At 31.9% G+C, this 27,183-nt stretch overlaps 1 protein-coding gene across 1 annotated transcript; it reads right to left on the bottom strand.

Annotated features, from left to right (window-relative positions):
* Nucleotides 1-57: 57 nt before the first annotated feature.
* On the bottom strand, nucleotides 58-27,141 carry LOC127182895 (adenylate cyclase type 3-like). The gene is made up of 21 exons (XM_051138587.1): nucleotides 26,927-27,141; nucleotides 23,722-24,539; nucleotides 20,719-20,868; nucleotides 17,792-17,925; nucleotides 15,232-15,343; nucleotides 14,965-15,092; nucleotides 13,716-13,874; nucleotides 13,450-13,618; nucleotides 13,306-13,377; nucleotides 11,656-11,753; nucleotides 11,416-11,577; nucleotides 11,194-11,281; nucleotides 10,092-10,208; nucleotides 9,619-9,890; nucleotides 9,240-9,321; nucleotides 8,985-9,143; nucleotides 7,034-7,180; nucleotides 6,829-6,945; nucleotides 6,618-6,744; nucleotides 6,380-6,504; nucleotides 58-1,185 (listed from the first exon to the last, which is right to left on the bottom strand). Exons 2-21 carry the CDS (start codon nucleotides 24,355-24,357, stop codon nucleotides 1,009-1,011), a joined length of 3,231 nt encoding a protein of 1,076 aa, XP_050994544.1. The 5' UTR covers nucleotides 24,358-24,539; nucleotides 26,927-27,141; the 3' UTR covers nucleotides 58-1,008.
* Nucleotides 27,142-27,183: the final 42 nt, after the last annotated feature.

The following is a 27,183-nucleotide window of genomic DNA, read 5'->3' as shown; positions in this document are numbered from 1 at the left end:
TGATCACTTTCTTATCTATCTATCTATTTTCAGTCTACGTAAGGCTAAAACACTTTCTCAACACGTTTTCCAATTACACAATATTTATAACCCTCAAATGTCAAGTGTTTTTACATTTTTTAAAAGCTAACTTTCTGATTAGTAGTATTACCATACAAAGGTATTACTGGACTTTTGTTTATTGTTAAAATTCAATAAGAAGCTACTAAAATTTAACTGTTTATTGTACCTTTTAGGCTTTTATTGGCTGTTTAATGTACCTTTTTAGCCATTAAGTCATTTTTTCCCCATTCAATCAAACAATAAAACACTGAGGACAGCATAAAGAGCTGCTAAATCCACAATCTACAAAAATCCACACATTCTGAGAGCCGTAATCTGATCTATAAGTGTTTCACAGAGTATACATAAAACAAAGTGAATGTCATGAGTGAAACGTGAGTTTATAAAAAAGCATTGAAATATCAGACAGCCTGCTGGGATTGAGATAAAGACCTGGAAATGGTTGATTATTAAAAATGACACGGAATGTCAATAAGAACATGGTCTCAGTGTGATGTTATATGTGAAATATAGAATTAAAACTCTTTCTTCTCTTGTAGTAGAATTAAAATAATGAATGATATACAACATTTTTCATTTTCTGTTAAAAAGGTGTGTGTTTTTGCATGTCTGTCCATTGGATGCATACATTTTCCAATCAGCATTTTTTAGGGAAAATGCATAAAGCATGAAAAACACAATAGACCAGATGGTGCATTTTTGATCTGTCGCAATGATGGAACATGTTTTTTTTAAAAAAATACAATAAATAATGGAAAATTTACAGTTAATACAACCTTTTTATAATGTTTCTTTACTGTTGTCTGTTGGGTAGTGCATGTGCTGCCGACATGTTGAGCTGTTGAGCGTTTTTATCCCCTTTCCATTGTTTCTATTAATAAAAAGTGGAAAAGGCCCAAAATAACATAAAACAAATTGTCAGTGTCCTTCTCATCCTTAGTCTTCTCAGGATTTGTCTGGTATTTGATGTGGGAGAGAGACTGTAGTCGTCTTTGGGACAATTTTGTCTTTGCCCTTCATGAAGAAAGTGAGCAGTTCTCCTTTTCCTTTTACATAGATGGGTCCTCTTCTGACAAAACGGAAACCGTATTCCTTCAGGATGTTATAGCAGTCCTCCACCACCTGGGGAGCACCAGCACCAGAAAAATTAATATTTAAATCAGTGTCATAAGTTAGTTTTGCATCAGTACTGGCGTTAAGACGGATATGTCTTCATCTCTAAATTAAATTCCTGTTGCAAAAATTGCATTAGAGGTGGGAAGTTTAGGAAACTTACTTCTGTGAATCAGTTCAGACTGTTTCCGTGAAGTGAATTCAAAAATGATTCAAAGACTTAATGTTCATCGTCACTCAAAAATGTTCATGGTGGTCTCCAGTTATCATTTTTTATTTTAATATGTGAATTTTATGTATTTATCAAACATATACAACTTAATGACACTACCAGTCAAAAGTTTTTGAACATTAAAAGATTTTTAATGTTTTTTAAAGAAGTCCAAGCACACCAAGTCTGCATTTATTTGATCCGAAGTACAGCAAAAACAGTACAATTTTGAAATATTTTTCTATTTAAAATAACTGGTTTCTATTTGAATATATTTTAAAATGTAATTTATTCCTGTGATCAAAGCTACATTTTCAGCATCATTACTCCAGTCACATAAACTTTACAAAATATTTCTATTTCAGATTAATGCTGAACTTTCTATTCATCAGAGAAACCTGAAAAAAATGATACTGTGCTTGTTTCAACATAATAATAATAATAATACATATTTTTTGAGCAGCAAATCAAAATATTAGAATGATTTCTGAAGGATCATGTGACTGCAGTAATGATGCTAAAAATTCAGCGTTTAAATCACAGGAATAAATTACATTTTAAAATATATTCAAACAGAAAACAGTTATTTTAAATAGTAAAAATATTTTAAAATGTTACTGCATTTCCTGTACTTTGGATCAATGCAGGCTTTGTGAGCAGAAGAGACTGCTTTAAAAAACATTAAAAACTGGTAGTGTATTTTAAAATAATAAACAATAAATTATTACAGTTTTTCTCGATTGCTAAAACACTATAACCAGTCTTTTGTACTAAAATTTCAAAACCATAATGGCATTTTTCAAAAAGCACACCCATTTCCCTGAACTATAAACACTGTTCCCCTGCTTTAACACATGAGTCAGATTTGGTGAACTGTTACTGCAAAACTCCCTACATTTCTCAGTGCTTACACCATGTGGTCATTTAGAAAGCACTAGCATTCAATATTGTTCACTGTAATCCTTAATGTATTGTACTGTAGAGTACAGCACAAAACAGCAAACAACAACAAAAATAATTATTCTTCCCCAGCATCCAATCTTTGGTCTGGGACGGGCCAAAGAACCTCCTCAACATCACAGTCTGAATTGGCCCTGGACAGGCAGCAGGGGATAAAATCCTCTAGCATGCCTGATCCAACCCTGGCATGCCTCAACTAAAATATATGAGGCTGCTTGTTTTCTTGCCCTTGCCCTTCCTATTTCTCTTCCACGTTGTTGTCGTCGTCCTCCCCCTTCGTCTCCTCCTCTTCCTCTTTCACCTCCTAATCTTCCTCTTCGAAATTACACATTACTGTATGTGGGTACTGATTGAAAAAGACTGGATAGGTTTCGTAGTTACACTTTTAATAGAGGTCTGACAAAAAATATCAAGATAAAAAAAATAAAATGAAAATACATTACAAAGTCATTGTGAAATAGAAAAGTAAAAAGAAATATGGGTAAAGGCGAAAATATAAATTAGAAAGTCCACTGTCAGAATTTGTAACTCTTGTGTTGTCCTCCGTCTATATATGCTTTCCAATTGAAGGTTCATGAGATGTTGAGATGTACCTTTGAGCTATTTCAGAGAACTGCTTTATCATCGGTTGATTTACATTGGTCTCTACAGTAGTGAAAGTCAATATTCACTTGAACAATTCATGGCAAATTTACAAAAAGTCTAATAGAAATGTGTAGAATATGCTTGACAGTTTATGACAACTAGATCAAAAATGTAGCATTTACTGCAAAGACATACGATCTAATGACTTGATGTTTTGAGGGGTAAGACTATAGCACAGAGAACTATATACATGTAATACATTTTGAGCAACATGATAGTAGGAACTGATAATGTAAGTAACCGCAGATAAATTAGTTGCATAAGCAGTTGCATGAATGTACCAAAGCAAACTTGTTCAAAAAAATTAGAAACATTTTATGATGCACAAGTGACTAGATGATGTGGAGGTTGAACAAGTAGTTTTGAGAATTTCATTTCTGATCTGAGAAATGCACCAAACTGTAAGCTGACTTTGGCCCTTTTATCTAAATCAAAGGTTCTGATTGGTGTGTGATAAATTTTGACTCCTAGTGTTTCCACTTGGGTAATTGTGTGCTAATTGAGCTCCAACTTTGCAGACTTGAGTGAACAATATTGAATGCTAGTGCTTTATAAATGACCACATGGTGTAAGCACTGAGAAATGTAGGGATTTGTGTGTTCACCAAATCTGACTCATGTGTTAAAGCAGCGGAATAGTTTTTATAGTTTACGGAAATGGGTGTACTTTTTGAAAAATGCCATTATGGTTTTGAAATTTGAGGTTATAGTGTTTTAGCAATCGAGAAAAACTGTAAAACACTTGCAAATGCATACATTTGTTGTGTTTTTTTCCAAAGCAACACTTATTACCAGTTTTCGTAGTATTGTTTTGAATTGATCTCATCAGTGTTTAAAACTGTGTTGTAGTGTGTGTGTGTTTGAGGGTTTGTGAGTCATGCCTGAGAGCAAAGGTTTTTTTTTTCAGCAAGATTGAGTTGTTTTGAGTGGAGAGCTTCATTTTGACCTGAATATAGTAAGTTCGGGGGAATTGAGTTAGAAGTTACAGATTTGTGTTTAGAGTTTTGCAAAAAAAGAGGCATAATTTCAAGAAATGTGTTTAAGCAATTGAGAAAAACTGTAAAATAAGAAAAATATTTTTCAAATTATATTAATGAAAATTATATATTTATATAGTATACAATATATAATTATTTGATATTTAATGATTAATATATTTTATATATATTATATACACTGTGTGCAGAATTATTAGGCATGTTGATATTCTGGTCATATTTTTTTTCCAAACACATTTTACCAATTCCAAACCACATCAGTCTTAGTAACTACTGTTAATTTTGTATTTAATCATTTATATGTGATGTATAATTGTCCGTGAAGGCTGGAAGTGAAAAACTCCTTATATTCAGGTGTGCAGAATTATTAGGCATGTTTTCGTTTACAGCTAAAATGAGCCAAAAAAGAGATTTAACCCAGACTGAAAAGTCCAAATTATTAAATGCCCATGAGAAGAATGCAATACTAATGCATTACAAGAATTTGCAAAGTTAAGGCTTGACCATTGGACAGTGAAATGCTTGTTGAGTCTGCATGGTCAGAAAAAACAGGTGGAGAAGAAAAGATGCATGTTAACTGCAAAAGAATTAGGAATTAAGGTGAAGAATTAGGTGTGACACCATCAGGAACCGTTTCCAGTTCTCCAGCGCCACCATTTTCCAGAACTGCAACCTACCTGGAGTCTTCAGAAGTACAATGTGTCAGGTTCTCAGAGACTTTGCTTGGTAAAAAATCCTAAAAAATGCCCCTGACTTAATAAGAATAACAAGCTGACGTCTTGTGAAATACATGAAGACAGTTTTTTTATATGCTTTAGAGACAGATAAGTTGAGAGTGACTCTTGAAGGACAAGCATCACATCCTCTTGTACCTCTGATTCAAGAATTTATCTTCTAAAATCTGGCAGTAAGTTTTGGGAGTTCATTTTAGTCCATCTCTGCAAGTCAGACTTTTCAGGATAAGAGACTAAACATGAACTCCCAAAACTTACTGCCAGATTTTGGAAGATAAATTCTTGAATCAGAGGCACAAGAGGATGTGATGCTTGTCCTTCAAGAGTCACTCTCAACTTATCTGTCTCTAAAGCATATAAAAAAACTGTCTTCATGTATTTCACAAGACGTCAGCTTGTTATTCTTATTAAGTCAGGGGCATTTTTTAGGATTTTTTACCAAGCAAAGTCTCTGAGAACCTGACACATTGTACTTCTGAAGACTCCAGGTAGGTTGCAGTTCTGGAAAATGGTGGCGCTGGAGAACTGGAAACGGTTCCTGATGGTGTCACACCTAATTCTTCACCTTAATTCCTAATTCTTTTGCAGTTAACATGCATCTTTTCTTCTCCACCTGTTTTTTCTGACCATGCAGACTCAACAAGCATTTCTCTGTCCAATGGTCAAGCCTTAACTTTGCAAATTCTTGTAATGCATTAGTATTGCATTCTTCTCATGGGCATTTAATAATTTGGACTTTTCAGTCTGGGTTAAATATCTTTTTTGGCTCATTTTAGCTGTAAACGAAAACATGCCTAATAATCCTGCACACCTGAATATAAGGAGTTTTTCACTTCCAGCCTTCACGGACAATTATACATCACATATAAATGATTAAATACAAAATTAACAGTAGTTACTAAGACTGATGTGGTTTGGAATTGGTAAAATGTGTTTGGAAAAAAAATATGACCAGAATATCAACATGCCTAATAATTCTGCACACAGTGTATATATAAAAATAATATATTTAATATATATTATTTTATATATTTAAAATATCCATCCATCTATTCTTCAAACTGCTTGTCCAATGTAAAGTCTTTATATGTTTTATATATTAATATATTTTCTATAAAATTTTACATATATTTAATTTAAAAGGGAAATTTTTTTGTTTATTACTATACATTTATATCAGTGCTGCATATAAATAATGATGATTAAGTACTGATTAAATATCATCCTGTCTTGTATTTTAGTAGAAAAGAGTACATTTTTTACTCACAAAAAAATTGCAAGCTATAAACTCAAAATTGTGATATATAAACTTAAAATAAAGAAAAGTCTGAATTGTGAGATAAAAGGTCGCAATTACTTTTTTTTCCAATTAAAAGGTCAGAGATGTAAACTCAGAATTTGTAGAAAAAGGTAAAATAAATGTAATATGTAAATTTAGAATTCTGAGATTAAAATAAAAAATGTGAGATGACGTGGAAAACATGCAAAAAGATCTAATATTGGAAATTGAAATATCAAAAATATTACATTTTAAGCTAATATTTTATTAGCCATTTATTTTTACTAACCATTAACATTATTGGCTATTAACATCTTTTATTATATAAAATTTACTTTTAAAAATAAAATAAATATAACTTTTTAACAAAGTATCACCTGTATGTTACCCATAACTCCAGTGGACTCCATACGACTGGCCACATTCACAGTGTTTCCCCAAATATCGAAATGAGGTTTCCGAGCGCCAATCACCCCAGCTAACACACTGCCCTTATTCAGACCTGACAATAAAACACACACACACAACATGGTCAAAATAGCATAAATATAGCACAACTCAACTATACTCAACTATATTGTTATAAAAGCAGAAGCATGTCTGTAGTTTGCTGACCTATGCGCAGCATGAAGTTATTAAACGACTGTTTGTTCAGGTTTCCAAGTGTGACTTTCATAGCCAGTGCAAAGTCTGCCAAATCAGCGAAGTGTTGCCAGCGCTCCGTGATGGACTGATCCTCAATCTGTATTACACACACAAACATCATCATCAGTATCACAGACTACATCAGTGTAGTATGTGCTCTAGTGTGTGTTGAGCAGCTGACCTTGCGGTCGGCGTATCCGTTAGTGTTGCTCTCCGGCGTCACGCCTGATGCAGCCATGTATGTGCTGCCGATGGTCTTGATCTTTGTAATGTGGCGAAACTCTGTGCGATCCAGAAGCTACTCGGAATCAAAAAGCACATCATATGATAACTTCTGTTAAATAAATGATGACATATACAAAAAATAAAGCACAAGAGACACTCACACTGTCAAAGTCAGAGATGATCTCATTCAGGATCCGGAGGCATTCTATCCCTCCGTTGTTTATGCTCTCCTCCGTGTAAAAGTCAGAGAAGTTGGGGATGGAGGCGAACATCACACCGATCTCATCATATGACTGACTGTAGAGTTCCTGCAATAGATGAATAAATATCAATACGCACATTTATTAAAGACTAAACTGATTTAAATATTACTCTGACAGGGATATAGTCTCATATCTATAAGATTGCTTCCACCACGGGATAAAAAATAAGTAAATACATACATATATAAATAATAAAAGGTAATTGCAATTATCTCAATTATCTCACAATTCTGATTTTTTTTTTTCACTCACAATTCTGAAAAAGTCTGAATTGTAAGACATAAAATTGCAATTGTGAGAATTGTGAAAAAAAAGTCGCAATGACCTTTCTTATTTATTATTCCGTGGCGATAACAAAAAAGTCAGAATTGCAAGATGTAAACAGAATTCTGAGGGGGAAAAGTCTAAATCACAAGATGCAAACTTAGATTTCTGAGAAATAAGTTACAATTATAAGATGTAAACTCTGAATTCTGAGAAAAAATTCAAAATTACAGAATGCAAACTTAGAATTCTGAGAAAAAAGTTACAATTGTGAGATCTAACCTTAGAAAAAAAGTAAAAAAAAGTAAAAATTATGAGATGTAAAAGCAGAATTCTGAGAAAAAAGTCAAAATTGCAAGATGCAAACAGAATTCTCAGAAATAAGTTATAGTTGAGATGTAAAGTGAATTCTGAGAAAAAACTCAAAATTACAAGATGGAAACTTTTAATTTTGAGAAAAAAAGGAAAAATTGTGAGAAGTAAACTCGGAATTCTGAGTGAAAAAGTAAAAATTATGAGATGTAAATGCAGAATTCTGAGAAATAAAGTCAAAATTGCTAGATGCAAACTCAGAATTCTAAGAAAAAAGTTACAACTATGAAATGTAAATTCTGAAGTCTGAGAAAGACTTCAAAATTACAGGGCCCAAACTTAAAATTCTGAGGAACAATTAAAATTGTGAGATCTAAACTCAGAATTCTGAGAAAAAAAGTCAAAATTGCAAGATGCAAACTTAGAATTCTGAGAAATAAGTTAAAGTTAAGAGATGCAAACCAAGAATTCTGAGAAAAAAGTTACAATTATTAGATGTAACTCAGAATTCAGACGAAAAAAAAGTCTAAATCGCAAGATGCTATTTAAATAACTCAGAAATAAGTTACAATTGAGATGCAAACTGAATTCTGAGAAAAAACTCAAAATTAAAGGATGGAAACTTATAATTCTGAGAAAAAAAGTAAAAATTATGAGATGTAAAAGCAGAATTCTGAGAAATAAAGTCAAAATTGCAAGATGCAAACTTAAAATGTCGAGAAAAAAATTATGAGACGTAAAACAAGAATTATGAGAAAAAAAGTTAAAATTCTGAGAAAAAACAAATCAAATTGCAAGATGCAAAAAAGAATTCTGAAAAAACTTTAGAATTATGAGATGTAAACTTAGAATTCTGAGAAAAACAAGTTAAAATTATGAGATGTAAATCAGAATTTTGAGAAAAAAAAAGTCAAAATTGCAAGATTTAAACTTAGAATTCTGAGAAAAACGTTAAAATGATGAGATTTAAACAGAATTCTAAGCAAAAAAAGTAAAAAATTAATTAAGAGAAAAAATGTAAAAATGCAAGATGTACACTTTAAAATCAGAATTGCAATATGTAAACTTTTATTTAGAGAAACAAAGTCAAAACTGTAAGATTTAATTTTGGAATTTTTTTTAATTGAATGTAAAAAATTCAGAATTGGAAGATGTAAACTTTGAATTCTGAGTTTCGAGAAACAGGAAAAGTTTTAAACAGATATAAACTCGTAATTCTGAGGCAAAAAGTTACAATTTTTATTCCGTGGTAGAAACAAGCACCCATACATACCTCATCTCGCTTCTTGGAGCCCAGGAAGTGTTTCGCCACGTGTTCAGGAAGCATGTTAGTGACCAGCGCCTCATTGTATGTTCTCATTTCATACACTTTCTCCTTCTGATCGTGAACCTCAATCTTCCACAGAAACAGTTTACGTGACTGTCTTTCCACCTGAGAGAGAAACAAAATATGAAAATAACATGCTAATATTTGTGAAAAACAAACAAAGAAAATCATTGTGAGTTTTTAAGCTATTGTTGAACATACATGGCGTGCAAAGTAGTAGAAACTCATCATCATGATGATAATCATCACAGTCAGCAGATATCTAGTGGGAACCACTGAATACCTGAGGAGTCAGAGAAAATTATGAAAACAACTTAAAACTTGCAATTTATTCGCTAAACACACATTTCTTGAGCAGCAAATCAGCATATTAGAACGATTTCTGAAGGATCATGTGTCACTGAAGACTGGAGTAATGATGCTGAAAATTCAGCTTTGCATCACAGGAATAAATTACATTTTACAATATATTCAAATAGACAACAGGTATTTTAAATTGCAAAAATATTTTACATTATTCCTGTTTTTACTGTATTTTTGATTGCTTGTCCAAGCATGTCTGAAGTCAAACTCATCTCACCTGTAGTCCAGGTAGCGAATGAAATCATAGATGTCGTAAATGTACATCCAGCTGTGGATGTTTACGGCACCTGTTGCAATGGTAACCAATAGCATGAGCGCCAATTTGATGACGTGGCTGAGCTGTACAAGCATGACTGTTGCCACAAGCGACAGCACTGATATGTATCCGTAGTGTTTGGGGTTCTCGGCACATCCGCCATCACCCAGAGACTCGAGCGTCATGCCAGACGTGGAGTTCAGCAGCACGAGAGGGGGCTGAACACAGCTCAGCTGATGAATAATGACAAGAAAAAGACCTCTATTTGTGGGGTTCATGACAATGGATCTTCAAAAGTTTGAATTTACAAAATGATACTTGAAAATGCAACATAACAGCATTTGAGGTCTGCATGACGTCATACGAACAGTAGGATTTACACGGTCAGTAATAATACTGTAATTTGGAAAAAGGTAAAATGTGTCCCTTCTCACCATATCGGCCACCTCAGCCATGGTCAGAACAAATATGGCAGCCATGGCCCACGTGTTACGAGCCCACCGTGTGCGGTCGATCCACTGCGAGAACGACACCAGCCTCCGGGGGAAGATCTGATACACACACATCACAATGTGACACAGACAACCTCTCACTCAGTGTTGTTATTGTTAACTGAAACTAAAATAGCTAAAAATCGTTTTTGTTAATTGAAAGCTAAAACTAAATAAAATAAAATAAAACAAAAACATTAGATGAAAAACATAAAAAATAATGTAAGTACTAAAATGACTAAAACAAAAATAAACTGGAATGAAAAATACACTAAATCCAGCTAAATAGCAATATAAAAATCTAAAAATTACTAAAACATAAAGGAACTTAAAATGAAAATTAAAAGCTATATAAAAAAGTACACACACACACACACACACACACACATATATATATATATATATATATATAGGCTAATTCAAAGTATTAATAAATACTATAGCTGTATACACATAAAATAATATAAAATACTGAATATATAAAAGACTAAGATATACTAAGAAATATACTAAGTAATGAATAAAATATATGAAAATCTATAAAATACTAAAATAACATTGCACTCTCATATCAATAAAAAATAGGTAAATCACATGACAAACTGTCAAGCTAACACTTAACCCCAAAATAAAAATAAAAATAAAAAGAATTGTAATTTATATTTAATATAAATAATAATAAATAATTACATGTTTAAATGAAGTCTATTTTTAGAATATTAATTAATAAACCACATTACTGTAATGTGAATAATTTTTTTTTTAATTAGTTGTATAAATATTGGTATTATTGATTATACAGTTAATTAAGTTTAATTTATGATTTACTTTTACAGTACTACAGTAAAAAATTGAATGAGAATCATCACTTACAACAATAATCATTTTTCCCAGTTATGGGGTTGGTCACAATGCAGTAGATTGTGAATAAAAGTAGGCTTTATTTTCATTAAGCAAAATATAGTTTCTTTTTTTTCTTTTGAGGTGAATTATAGCCCAAAGATGTGATTCACTCAATCATCTACTGCAGTGATGTTGGACTCACTCGAGGAAAGATGGCCGCTAGTGAACACAGAGTCAGAATCAGCAGTAACAGCTCACCAAGAGCCAGAGTCACATAATTCACGATCAGCCTATCAGAAATCAAGCAGACATATGGCATTGTTATGCAAGAGAAGTGTCAATATCAATAAAATGTTACAGGATTACATGAATAATCGATTTATCATGTTGTATTAGTGATAAATTATTTATGATCTTCTCTCACTGTGGATCTATGAGTATTTCCATGGCTGAGGTGAAGATCAGAACAACACAGCAACAGCTGAATGCAACGCCCGTTCGTCTCTCCTTCTCTGCCGAGTAACGAGATTCCAGATCAGGGTCCTCAAACCTGAGAGACAGAACCGACGTCTTCCTCTTCTCCAGACTGAGAGAGAGACAGTGATATGAGACAGGGGCAAAAAGACAAAACCACTGGGTTCAAATAAGAATAAACGGTCATTACGTCTCCTCTGTCTCTCTCTCCAGCAGAGCTTTATTCAGCAGCTGGTTCAGATGCTCGTCCTCTATCCCTTCATCACTCATATTGGCCAACTGCAGCCGCTGAGAAACCACACACAGGTCAAAGGTCAAGATAGACAGACAGATATACAAATGGATGGATGGACAGACCGGCAGATGGATAGAAACAACAATAGATATATAGATAGATAGTTAGATAGATAGATAGACAGACAGTGAAAGATAGACAGAGACAGACAGACAGATGGACAGACAAAAAAAAAAGAAAGACAGACAGATGGCCAGATGGACAGACAGATAGACAGACATACAGACAGAGACAAATTATTTGACAGACAGACAGAAAGACAGATAGACAGATAGATAGATGGATGGACAGAGGGACAGACAGTGAAAGATAGACAAAGACAGATAGCCAGACAGACAGATAGAAAGAAAGAAAGATACACAGAGACAGACAAACAGATAGACAGACAGACAGAGAGAGACATAAAGATTGACAGACATACAGACGGACAGACAAACAGACGGACAGACAGATGGACAGACAGAAAAAAGATACACAGAGACAGAAAAGAGACAGACAGAAAGAAAGATAGACTGAGACAGATAGATAGACAGGTGGACAGACTGAAAGAAAGATACACAGAGACAGACAGAGACAGATAGATAGACAGACAGACAGAGACAGATAGATAGACAGACAGGTGGACAGACAGAAAGAAAGATACACAGAGACAGACAGAGACAGATAGATAGACAGACAGACAGAGACAGATAGATAGACAGACAGAGAGAGACATAAAGATTGACAGACATACGGACGGACAGACAGACAGACAGATGGACAGACAGAAAAAAAGATACACAGAGACAGAAAAGAGACAGACAGAAAGAAAGATAGACTGAGACAGACAGATAGACAGACAGGTGGACAGACAGAAAGAAAGATACACAGAGACAGAGACAGATAGATAGACAGACGGGTGGACGGACAGACAGATGGACAGAAAGAAAGATATACAGAGACAGACAAACAGACAGACAGGTGGACAGACAGAAAGAAAGATAGACAGGGACAGATAGATAGACGGACAGACAGACAGAAAGAAAGATACACAGAGACAGACAGAGACAGACACATAGACAGACAGACAGACAGAAGGACGGACGGACGGACAGACAGACAGACAGACAGACAGACAGACAGACAGACAGACAGATGGACAGAAAGAAAGATACACAGAGACAGACAGACATGTGGACAGACAGAAAAAAAGACAGACAGAGACAGATAGACAGACATTCAGACAGAGACAAATTGATAGATAGACAGACAGACAGATAGATAGATATCTATCTGTCTATATAGATAGACGGACAGATGGATGGACGGACAGACAGGTGGACAGACAGAAAGAAAGATAGACAGAGACAAACAGACATACACAGAGACAAACTGATAGACAGACAGACAGACAGACAGACGGATGGATGGACAGGCGGACAGACAGAAAGAAAGAAAAATAAACAGAGACAGACAGTTAGACAGACAGACAGATTGACAAACAGATATATGAACAGATGGACAGACAGACAGAAACAGATAGATAGACAGATAGACAAGATCCACCTGTGTTTCTGACTCCTCGGGTATGTTCTTTACTGATGTGTAGCTGCCGCTGGGTTTTGTGGTGTTGATCACCTGAAGAAAAGTTTCATATGAGTTATAGATAAGAACAACAGATCAGAGAATAAGGACGGTGATGATACGCACTGTGCCGTTGGTCACTCCGTTTGTTTTAGGAGTGTCTTTGGACACGAGCACCAGGTACGTGTCGATGCCTTTCTCCAGCAGATACTCGCAGCGCTCTCCTCCATTGCCCTCCTCCAGCTCAAACTCACCGTGCAAAAAGTCCATCGTGCTCTGAGAGATGTGCACACGCCTGCAGACACAACAGAAAGAAAGTCACCCACAATGCAATTCACACATCTACCCAACAAGAAAGTAATGATTTAAATACAGATCGTAGTTCATCTTACCCTGGGATGCCTCCTGACTCCATCTTGTTTGCCACAGTAACATCCGTGGACCAGACATCAAACTGCCAACGCTTTTGTCCCAGGACTCCACCAAGTACAGTACCCGTGTGCACACCTACACGCATGTCCACTTCCGTTTGAGTTTTTTCACGCACATATCTGGGCACAAGTGAGAAGCATATGAGTCATTTGGACTGTCTGCTTTATAGTTGTTTAATTAATTTTAATTCTATTATTATTTAATAATAATATATACATTCATATATTTAATTTAAAAAATAGATTTAAAGATAGTAATTAGCGCATCATTTTTTATTATAAATCTATATTACAATTTCATATGTATATATAATTTTTTACATTTTGTGTGAATTTATATAAAAAATAAAAAATACATACAAAACAAAAATGGGCGCAAAAATAAGCACAAGTGAGAAGCATATGAGCCATTTGGACTGTCTGCTCTATAGTCGTTTAATTCATTTTAATTTTATTAAATGATAATATACACATTCATATTCTTAATTTAAAAAATGTATTTAAAAACAATAATTTGTACAGATTTTTTATTATAAATCTATAATACTATAGTACAATTTCATATATCTATATACCTATATATATCAAATATATCTATATATACATTTGTTATGTTTTTATGTATATATACATAAAAATTAAAAAATTAAAATTATATATACATACATACATATATATATATTTTTTTTTTATGTGAATGTATAAATACATAAAAACTGTATATTGTATTTTGTATGTTGTAATTGCATATTTTTATAATATAACTACTATTATCACATTATTTTATTTTATATATGTGTATATATCTTGTACTATAAAACTGAAAACAATTTTTAAAAATTGTAATATAAAATAATTTTTAAATAATTTATAAACAGATGTTATCATATAACTGAATACAAATAACTCTGTCAAACTGAATTAATATGTCACTATATACAGAGATATATTTTTGTAAAAGTGCAGCATTAAACTGATGAAGTGCCTTCTTATTATTCATAGTTCAACAAATTCATCATAATGTTTCTGCAGATAAAGATTCTCCCAGTCCCTATTTACTGCAGCCAAAGCCCCTCCCACTTTGGCAAGCCCCACCCAGTGGGTGTGTACTTTAGATAAAGCTTCTCACAGATGCCATATATTAAAGATAAAACCTCTCCCATATGGCCTGTCCTGCAGGTAAAGCCCCTCCCAGTGGGCGTGTACTTACGAGATGGCCTCCACCATAGACAGACCCATCATAATGGAGCAGACTGCGTGATCTTCACGGTAATCTGGCACACCGCAGATACAGTAATAACAGTCTCCCAGAATCTTGATCCTCAGCTGGTGGTGTTGCTGTTAAAACATACAGCCAGATAGTTTATGTGCACATTTGTACTATGCAAATTCCCTCTAACATATGAAGCTGTAGTATTTGTAGTAAGGCGGATGTACATAAATATGTAAGATGTGTCTTTTGGCTGTTTTTACTCACTGCTGCTAGTTTGTCGAAGCGAGCGAAGAGCTCGTTGAGCAGTTTGACAAGTTCTTTCGGAGTCACGGCAGACGACAGCTGTGTAAAACCTACGATATCTGCGAAAAGGATACTGCAGAGAGAGTAGAGATGTAAGATCAATACTTTAGTGTGAAGAGTTTGAAGCCTTGTTTAAAGTCAACATGAAATGACAACCTGTAATGTGAATGAAGAGGAAGAGAAGTTTATTATAAGACATTCACTGCCATCTACTGGTGTGAGGATGTAAATACAGAAAGGTTTACACTCACAAAAATATGTATGTATATATTTGATTTGCATATAAAATTTCCATCAATTTGGATTACATAGTTTTAACATAAACAAACTAATAAACTTTTCTCAGTTGTACATAAATTAAACAGGTAAGAAAAAGCATAGTTAATTATTAACTTTGCATATATTTTATTATATTTAAGTAATTGTATTTTCAAAATGGATGAATTGAAATAGATTAGAATCAGCGTAAATCTTTTAATTGTGAAATTAATTACACTTACATTTACATTTACAATTACATTTATTTTAATTTAATTTAATTAATTTTAAATTAATATGGCTAGCTGTGGAACAAGCAATAATTTTTTGTTACTTAAAATAAACTAAAATATAATATAATATAATATAATATAATATAATATAATGTAATATAATATAATATAATATAATTCAGCTGGATGCCAAGGCAACATTTCTGATTTTCATTTAGCTTATCTTGATGTACTAAAATAACTAAAACTAATTAAAACTCAATGAAAACTATATAACAAAAAGAAAAAAGAAAGCAAAATTACAAATAAATAAATAAGAAAACTTTTCTACCTCAAAATATTAATAAAAACTACAATAGTATCTCAATGATACTAAAATAACCATGTTAAAAAATGTATGAGATTTAAACAAACTGGATTTATTATTGATAAATATAAACCTGGTAATTATGTATTTAAAATAAATGAAAACTATATAAAAAAAAAAAAAGAAAAAAAAAAATTACAAAGTTAAAACTTTTCTAACTCGAAATATTAATAAAAACTACAATGGTATCTCAGTGATACTAAAATAACCATGTTAAAACATTTATGAGATTTATTATTGATAAATATATAAACCTGGTAATTATGTATTTAAAATCAATGAAAACTATATAAAAAAGAAAAAGGGAAAAATATTAAATAAAATATAAAATATTAAAATATTAATAAAAACAATAATAGTATCTAGATACCAAAATAACCATGTAAAAATGCTGGAGATTTAAACAAACTGGATTTATTATTGATAAATATATAAACCTGGTAATTATGTATTTAAAATCAATCAAAACTATATAAAAAGGAAAAAAGAAAAATTACAAATAAAAAAAAAAAAAAAAAGAAAAGTTTTTGAACTCGAAATATTAATAAAAACTACAATAGTATCTCAGTGATACTGAAATAACCATGTTAAAAAATGTATGAGATTTAACAATAATAAATATATAAACCTGGTAATTATGCATTTAAAATCAATGAAAACTATATAAAAAAGATAAAGGAAAAAATATTAAAATATTAAAATATAAAATATAAAAATATTAATAAAAACAATAATAGTATCTAGATACAAAAATAACCACGTAAATGCATGAGATTTAAACAAATTGGATTTATTATTGATGAAAATATATAAACCTGGTAATTATGCATTTAAAATCATTGTAACCAATATAAAAGAAAAATGACAAATAAAAATAATAAAAAAAGAAAACTTTTCTTACTCAAAATATTAATGAAAACCACAATAGTTTCTCAGTGATACTAAAATAACCATGTTAAAAATGAGATTTAATAATGATAAATATATAAACCTGGTAATTATGTATTTAAAATAAATAAAAACTATATAAAAAAAAAAAAAAAAGGAGGATTTCAAACAAAAAAAATAAATAAATGAAAACTTTTCTAACTCAAAATATTAATAAAAACTTCAATAAAAAAGAAAAAAGGAAAAAAAAAATTAAATAAAATCTAAAACAAAATAACCATGTTTAAAAAAAGTATGTCATTTTTCTTTCTTTTTTTATTAGCGCTATTACATAAATCTTATCTGTTTCTTAAATTTATTTATGACTGACAAATCAAGTCAAGTCAAGTCACCTTTATTTATATAGCACTTTTAACAACACAGATTGTGTCAAAGCAGCTTTAAAGTATTAAAAAGTAAAATAGTGTGTCAATAATGCAAAAGGACAACAGTAAACACTCTATTTTAGTTAAAGGCAGCTCATCGTTGAATTAAGTGTCATCACCCAGCTCAGTTCAGTTTAAATAGTATACGATATCGCTGGAAATTAACCCATATAAATATGCAGATATATACTGAATGAGCCAACAGACAAATATGAGCGAATCTTTTGGTAAACAGATTCAAAAGAATCAATGGGGTGAATCAAAATCAAGATGAGCTTAAAAATAAATGAAGGCAGGATAACAATCATGAAGTGACCATGCACGTAGGACAATTAGACTGAGTGTTTTACCTGACGTTTTCGTGGCGGTACATGTACATGGTGTTGAATTGCTGAGCATCTGATTTCTGATTGGCTCCTTTTTTCATGCCCTGAAGCATCTCATCCGCTATGTGCTTCGGCAGGATGGACAACAGCAGCTCTTCCTATACACGCACAAAAACATATATATCAAAATATGCATCTAAAAGGTTGTGATTATGCATTTTTATTATCAAAATAATAGATTTTGTTAGATTCAAATGCATTTTTTTTTTTTCACAGAGCTGCAACAGGTGTATTTAAAGTCTGAGACATTGTCATCGCTCTAGTTCATGAACACAAGAGCGATCTGGGATTTTGGGAGTTTGATCGCAGAGTGCATTTGTCTCTCGATGCCGTTGCCATAGTGAGTTAAACCTGTCAGACGCGCTCTGATTGGCTGGATGCACTCAACTCCCAGAAGCCCCCACTGCTGCTATGGCATTCTGGGGTTGATGGGGCCTCTGGAGACCATGTGACCACACGAGCAGGACGGACAGAAAGAGATGCTGACAGGAAACCACTGTACAGACAGACTGGTGGATTCCATTAACACTTAATAGCAAACACTATTAGTCGCTAGAAGGGAACATGTTGTCAACATAAATGGGGTAAGATGTCATATGGGAACCTGCCATTAAATTGCAAAATTTAAATAGTAAAATAATGATTAAACACAAAACAATTCATAAGCAAAAATGTCAAAGATAACATACAGAAATACTTTGGGCGGGACGATCTGTTTTTTGACTAACAGCAGATGGTGGAAACAGTCTCAAAATAGTTATGTTTGCAATTTAAAAAAGTTTGCAGTTCAGTTTTATGATGCTAGTGGGACAGAAATGTCATCTAGAGGAGTGGAATCGCTCTTTTCTCCCAAGACTCACACATACGTCACAAAATCCTCATTTGAGACATATATCTCACTGTAAAATTCATATTGGTTTATCAGTCATAGCTATTATAGTTAACTAAAACTAAAACCACCAAAAAAAAAAACATTTTTCTTCACTTAAAATGAACATTAATGAAAATAAATGATCTTAAAAATTATTTTAGTTTAGTTTTCCAAGGAATTTCTCTTTTAGATTTAGTAATAATTTAAATAATTTATTTTTACTAAAATATTTAAACTAAAATAAAATAATTAAAAAACTAGAGATATATTTAAAAAATTAAAGACACATTTAAAAATGCAGCTCTTAAAAAATTAATATAATAAATATATAAGTCTTAATTGAGCTCTTAAATATATAATTTAATAAATATACAACTATTTATGCAGCTCTTAATTTAATAAACATGAAAGTTTTCATGCAGCTTTTAAAGAATTAATATAATAAAAATTAAGTTATAAATGAGTTCTTAAATAAATAATTTAATACATATTTTAGATAGTTTAATAAATATAAGTCTTTACGCAGCTCTTAAATAAATATTTTAATAAATACATACATTTTTATGCTGCCATTAAATAAATAATGTAATAAATAAGCCTTCATACAACTTTTAAATAAATAATTGAATAAAAAAATAAATATTTATGCCGCTGTTAATTTAATAAATATGTAAGCCTTCACGCAGCTATTAAATAATTAAATAAATTATTATAAAAATCTTTATGCAGCTCTTAAATAATTAATATATTAAATATGTCTTCACTGAGCTCTTAAATAAATTAATTAATAAATATCAAAATCTTTATGCAGCTCTTAAATAATTAATATATTAAATATGTCTTCACTGAGCTCTTAAATAAATTAATTAATAAATATCAAAATCTTTATGCAGCTCTTAAATAATTAAAAAAGTCTTACTACGGCTCTTAAATACATAATTTTATAAATATACAACTATTTATGCAGCTTTTAATTTAATAAACATGTAAGTCTTCAAGCAGCTCTTAAATAACTTAATAAATATATAAATCTTTATGGAGCTCTTAAATAATTGATATAATAAATATATAAGTATTACTACGGCTATTAAATAAATAATTTAATAAATATACAACTATTCATGCGGCTGTTAATTTAATAATCGTAAGTCTTCAAGCAGCTCTTAAATAAATTAATTAATAAAAACATTAATCCTTATGCAGCTCTTACATAATTAATATAATAAATACATTAGTATTAATACCGTTTTCAATAAAAATTAATACATATACAACTATTTATGCAGCTCTTAATTTAATAAACATGTAAGTCTTCAAGCAGCTCTTAAATATATACATTTTATGCAGCTCTTCAATAATTAATAATAATAAATAGATTATTCTTAATCTTAATACAGCTCTTAAATAATTTATGCAGCTCTTCATTTAATAAACGCGTCTTCATGCATCTCTTTAATAAATTAATTAATATATATATCTTTATGCAGATCTTAATATAATCAATAATTTAAATATAAATAAACAAATAATAAATAATTTTAATTTTTGAGTGAACTAACCATTTGATTGCCTGTATTCCATGGGACTTGAATTTTATATACAGGTATATAAAACAAATCGTAAAGCTAGGTTTAGTACATACTGTATGACCAACATAAAATAATGTGTGATGGCAAATTTGGACTCTTGGGTCTTTAGTGTCACTGCTGTCACAATAACAGCAGCCTGGGGATTGACTTCATTACTGCAATAAGAATGACAACAGAACACAGCCGCTCTGTGTGTGTGTGTACAGTGTGTCCTTGTCTCTAGTTCTGCTCAGATGTGCCAATAACAGGTAACAGGACACAAGGGCCCCAGAGCAGAGCTCCACCACTGAGCCCAATTAGAGCATCTCGGTACGTTCATTACTCTCACACTCAAACGTACCACAAAGTCCCTACAAATAGCATCCGGTGCACTTAAAAACCTTTTTCATTAAAAGGAAAATTCGTATTTGAGAATGCATTTGTGCATGTACCTGTTGCTGACTCTGTTCCTTCAGCGTAAGACTGACTTCCAGAGATTGTTTGGCCTCGAGGAACGCCGTGCGGTATTTACGGTCGGCCATGAAATATGACATCACACCCACCAGCATGGCAGCAAAATACAGCATCAGATTCGCCACCAACTGTGAGAAACAACACACTCGGTTTTGCTTAATTATACACACCAGCAACACAGCACGTGATGTTTTTTACATGGAAAATAGATGTCAGAATGATGTTTTTGAGTTGTGGTTGAGATTGTACCATGACGTCAATGTAAAATCGTCATATCAGATTCTTGCGTACGTGTGCATGACATGAAACACGTGAGATTGCTCCCACAACTCTCTGATGTCATACATTGCAGTTTTGGAGACTATACTACGGCACCACAGTACTGTTTGTAAGGGTTTGGTTAAATAACCCAATTTGAACTACTTTAAAATTAAGTAGTTACTTAATTTGAACTACTTTAGTAGTTTGGGGGTCAGTAGCATTTATTTGATGCTCACTTTATGATAAAAAATACAGTAAAAAATTCTAATATTGAGAAATATTATTACAATTCAAAATAAATGTTTTCTATTTTAATACATTTAAAAAAAAAAAATTTTCTTGTGGTGCAAAGCTGAATTTTCAGCATCATTACTCCAGTCTACAGTGTCACATGATCCTTCAGAAATCATTCTAATATGCTGATTTGCTGCTCAAGAAACATTTATTATTATTATCAGTTTTGATACAGAAGTGCTGCTTCACATTTTTGTGGGAACTTGATGTTTTTAAGAATTATTTGACAATTTATTTGAAATAGAAAACTTTTGTACAATTACAAATGTCTTTACTGTCACTTTACTGCATCCTTGCTGAATAAAAGTATTAATTTCTTTAAAATATACAAATCTGACCAGCAAATTAGAATGAAATCCACAATTTCTGAGTATAAAATTGAAACAAAATTATATAAAAATATAATGTAAAAAAACATTATAAAATAAAAAAATTATCATAAATATTATCATTTAACAAAATTATTTAATGTAATTTATTTGTTAGCACATTAAGTACTATTTTTATAAGCATATATTAATATATTAATTACATTATTGGAATATATAAAATATATTATTACAGAAATTATAATATAATAAAATTACTTTTTGTAATTTATTTGTTACCACATGAAAAACATTTTTTCTCTTATTATGCATATACTAATATATTTATTATATTATTAGAATATATAAAATATATTAGAAAAGTGAATAAAAATAATTTAATGTAATTTATTTGTTACCACATGAAATACTATTTTTATATTAGATACTCTGGTAATGGTAACAAAACTCATACCATGTTCAAAAAATAAAATAATATAAATTAAAATGAAAAAATTAAAATAGTAATCACCTTAGTACTGTAGTGGTACCATAGTACAAGGAAAGTGCATTCAGAACCATGATACTGTATATATCCTCACTGCAACTCACTGTAAATAATCACTTCTCTTAAAAAAGTACCATGGTTTTGTCTAAATAGGTTAACAGAGTATCATCATGCTGTCAAGGATTATTTGACCATTCATCTGAAATAGAAAACTTTTGTAAAATTACAAATCTTTACTTTCACTTTTGATCAATTCAATGCGTCCTTGCTAAATAAAAGTATTAATTTATTATATACACTACCGTTCAAAAGTTTGGGGTCAGTAAGACTTGTAATAGTCTTTAAAGAAGTCTCTTATGCTCATCAAGGCTGCATTTATTTGATTAAAAATATAGAAAAAAACAGTAATATTGCAAAATGTTTTTACAATATAAAATAATGTTTTTTATTTTAACATAATTTAAAATAGAATTTATTCCTGTGATGAAAGCTGAATTTTTATCAGCTGTTACTCCAGTCTTAAGTGTCACATGATCCTTCAGAAATCATTCTAATATGCGGATTTATTATTAGAATGATCAATGTTGGATAATATCAACAGTTGTGCTGCCAAATATTTTTTGGAACCTGTGATTTTTTTTTTTCAGGATTCTTTCATGAATAACAAGTTTAAAAAGTGTTTATTCAAAATATAAATATTTTATAACAATGTAAATTATTTATTATTAACTTTTAATAAACTTTTAATTATTAACTTAATTCATCCTTGGTGAATAAAAGTATTAATTTCTTAAAAAAAAGGAAAAAAAGAAACAATAAAAATGTACTGACCCCAAACTTTTGAACGGTAGTGTATATATATATATATATATATATATATATATATATATGCATAAATTGACCAGTACTGCATATGTAAATTAGAAAGAAATCTACTAGAAAATTTAAACAAAAATTATATAAAAATATTATGTAAAATATTGTATACAAATATTAATAAAGATACTATAATTTAATAAAATTACTTAATGTAATTTCTTTGCTACCACTTGAAGTACTATTGTAATATTATTAATATATTAATGTTATTATTAGAATATAAAAAAAATATTATAAATATAATATAATAATTAATATTAATAATATTGGCTCTGGCTTCTGGTCTCATCTGCACCCAGCTATTTTTAGCTGTACAAAACAGCTTGTTTTGCTACTTGATATTGCAAATTGTTGTCTTACCATATTATTTTAATGTATTATCTTAAGTATGAACACACTGGTTTGTAGTGCAAACAGTTGTACCGTTTACTTCACATTGTTATTCTTCTGGTTATTTCCTATAGCAGGTAATAAACCGGAAGTCTCGCCCATAAGCTTACTTCCCCGTTGAAGTATAAGGTGGACTCTAGTAGTAATGACATTAGATACTTTGATAAACACCATGGTAACAAAATTCATATAAAATAAATAAATTAATAAATAATAAAGCCCAAAAGTACGATGTTTTGTCCAAATAGCATGATGATGCTCTGGTACTCAAAGTACCTTACTATGGTATTTTATTATTGCAACTTTCAAAACAAGTTTTCCCGTGTAAGTGTGTGTGTCACCTGTCTGATCAGCACTGTTAACTGCAGTTTCTCTTGATGTCTCTGCGATATGGTGAACGCCAGCAGCAGCGTGTGCGCGCAGCACGAGATGCCGCTCAGGAGGGCGATGGGCGCGAGCGGCAGAGGGAGCGTGAGGAAGAAGGAGAAGATGAAGAATGTCTGCCATCCGACAGTGTCACCGGCCGCGTAAAATCCCGCGAAGTTCAAACTGAAGTAACAGAGCACGTGGACCATGATGAGCAGCCAGAGTGCGTATGGCACAGTGCCCTGGGACACCGACTCTGGCAGCAAACGGAACCGGCACAAAATGTAGAGAATTATATCCGACGCCAGCCCACCTGCCGCCACCGCGAGCGTGTTCAGTTTATCCTGCGAGTAAACCACTGCGCACATGATGACGACATAACCGTTAAACAGAGCCGCGAACACGATCAGAACTAGTAACGTCTCCTGCCGCTGCCGCAGAAAATACGTCTGATAAACTTTCTCGAGAGACTCCGGGGTAAACTTGAGACGCATGAAACGCGGCAGAGACAGACAGCCGCCGGTCCCACGCGTCGTCGTCTCCTGCGCGCTCCCGCCCGTGTGCGGCTCCGCCACGGTAACCGGACCGTCCTGAATCCCGTTCGCCGCCATACTGAAGCTCTAGTTAAGTTCGACGTGTAATACTGCAAACTGAGGAAGATCCGTCACGGTTGTCCGAGTTTATTCCGCTCGGGTTTGAGTAGAAATGCACCGGAGAGATTCAGTCTGTCATTCTTTAATGATCCCCGGATCCGCTTCCATGACAAACACATCTCGAACTGCTCTTCCACATCCTTAAAATGCAACAATAACAGAAGAGAAACTAATTAACCTCTAGTTACGAGATTTTAAAATGTTATTTCAACGATATCTCACGACCAATTCGTACGTATTTACGAGGTGGCTACAGGGTTGCCAGGTTTTCACAACAAATCCCGCCCAATTGCTACTCAAAATTGGCCCAATAGTTAAAAATAGCATTCGGGGGGATAAAATACACGTTTTTTGTCGGGGTTCCCCTGGTAAATTCGTATTTCAGGGACTAAATCTGATGTTATTGTGGTCGCTTCAACCTGCTGACATTAAAAACAATCCGCGGCAACAGTGTTAAATTAGCCCAATTCCACAGGAAAACTGCAGACTTGGCAACACTGGGTAGCTAATTCTTACAAATTCTGAGGGGTAGGTTTAGGGGTGGGTCGTACGAAATTTGCCACCTCATAAAATATGTACGATTTTTCACTAAATGTTTGAATTCCTAAGAGCCAGCTCATACAACTTTGTACGAATTCATTACAAGTTCATTATGGATGCATGTATTTTCACATAATTCAAAAATAATCGTCATAAATTACTCATTAGTTACTAGCTAGCCCTAAATAAAAATTGCAAGTTCGTTATCGACACGCGTACTTTCAAGTAATTAGAAAACGATCATCATAAGTTACTATAGCTAGCCCTAAAAAAAAAATACAAGTTCATTATGGACGTGCGTATTTTCACACAATTCGAAAACGAGTCATAAGTTACTATAGCTAACCCTAAAAAAAGATTACAAGTTTATAATCGATGCGCATATTTTTAGATAATTCTGAAACGATCGTACTAAGTTACTATAGGTAACCCTAAATAAAAATTGCAAGTTCATTATTGACACGCGTACTTTCAAGTAATTTGAAAACGATCATCATAAGTTACTATAGCTAACCCTAAAAAAAATTATAAGTTCATTATTGACACGCATATTTTTACATAATTCGAAAACGATCATTATAAGTTACTAGCTAGCCCTAAAAAAACGATACAAGTTCATTATTGATGCATTTTTTTATAGAATTTGAAAATGATCGTCTTAAGTTACTAGCTAGCCCTAAATAAAAATTGCAAGTTCGTTATCGACACGCGTACTTTCAAGTAATTAGAAAACGATCATCATAAGTTACTATAGCTAACCCCAAAAAATTATTACAAGTTCATTATCGATGCGCTTATTTTTACATAATTCGAAAACGATCGTCATAAGTTACTATAGCTAGCCCTAAAAAAAAAAAACAAGTTCATTATGGACTTGCGTATTTTCACACAATTCGAAAACGGGTCATAAGTTACTATAGCTAACCCTAAAAAAAGATTACAAGTTATCAACGTGCGTATTTTCACATAATTTGAAAACGATCGTGATGAGTTACTATAGCTAACCCTAAAAAAAGATTACAAGTTTATAATCGATGCACGTATTTTCAGATAATTCTGAAACGATCGTTCTAAGTTACTATAGCTAACCCTAAATAAAAATTACAAGTTCATTATCGACACGCGTACTTTCAAGTAATTCGAAAATGATCATCATAAGTTACTATAGCTAACCCTAAAAAAAATTACAAGTTCATCATCGAGGCACATTATTTTTACATAATTCGAAAACGATTGTCATAAATTACTAGCTTGCCCTAAAAAGATTCAAGTTCATTATTGACGCATTTTTGTACATAATTTGAAAACAATCGTCATAAGTTACTATAGCTAGCCCTAAAAAAGATTACAAGTTTACATTATCAACGCGCATATTTTCACAATTTGAAAATGACCGCCTTCAAAAGTTTGCAAAAAAGTAGCGTTTGCCACAACAGGTAACCATAGCAACTGCTATGACTAGTATAATCGACAAAATAAAAGTAGCCTACTACTACTTTCTTTTTTTTTCTTTATCATTTTGTCATATTTGCATGTCACAAATAATGTAATCATGTGTTTTTCTACACAGTCTGACTAGCTGTGCCAAAAGTACATAAATGATATATTACAAAATATACAAAATTATTAGAACTTTTATCATATTGAGAAAAAAAAAATATAAATAACTAGACCAACAAATCTAATTGTATAACCTGAACTGATTTGACTCATTCACTGTTACTTTTTCCACTGAACACAAAAATAGAAATGTCTAAAGAACTGTTACACAGATTTTGCCTGACAACATTAACTAGAGCTGTCAAGGTTAATAAATAAATAAATAAAAAGTATTAAAAAACATAAAATATATAAGTAATCCACATGACTGTTTTTGTTTTTGTGTGAACTCACTCTGATTGTAACATTAATGATAAAGAGAGTAAATCTTTCAATGTTACAACTACAATTAATGAATAAAAATATTATAAACAAATTTGTGTCTTACCTGATTCAGGTGAAAACTTGATTTGTTAGGCTACCACTGTTATTGTGGCAAAATACTAACATTTCCTGACATTCTAAATTAAAAAAAGCTATTAAATTAAAATGGACTGAAATTAATTAAATGATATTCACAATTACTCCCTCCATTAAAGGCATATATTCCATTTTGTATGTTTGGTAAACAATCCATATGTCACCGAAGGCTTACTAATAATCTTCATGTATGACTGTCTGAATCCTCACTGAACCTCAGCAACA

The sequence above is a fragment of the Labeo rohita genome, chromosome 20 (genome assembly GCF_022985175.1).
Source record: "Labeo rohita strain BAU-BD-2019 chromosome 20, IGBB_LRoh.1.0, whole genome shotgun sequence".
Classification (NCBI taxonomy): Eukaryota; Metazoa; Chordata; class Actinopteri; order Cypriniformes; family Cyprinidae; genus Labeo; species Labeo rohita.
Note: the sequence above shows the minus strand (reverse complement) of the source record. Positions and strands in the feature narration are given on the sequence as shown.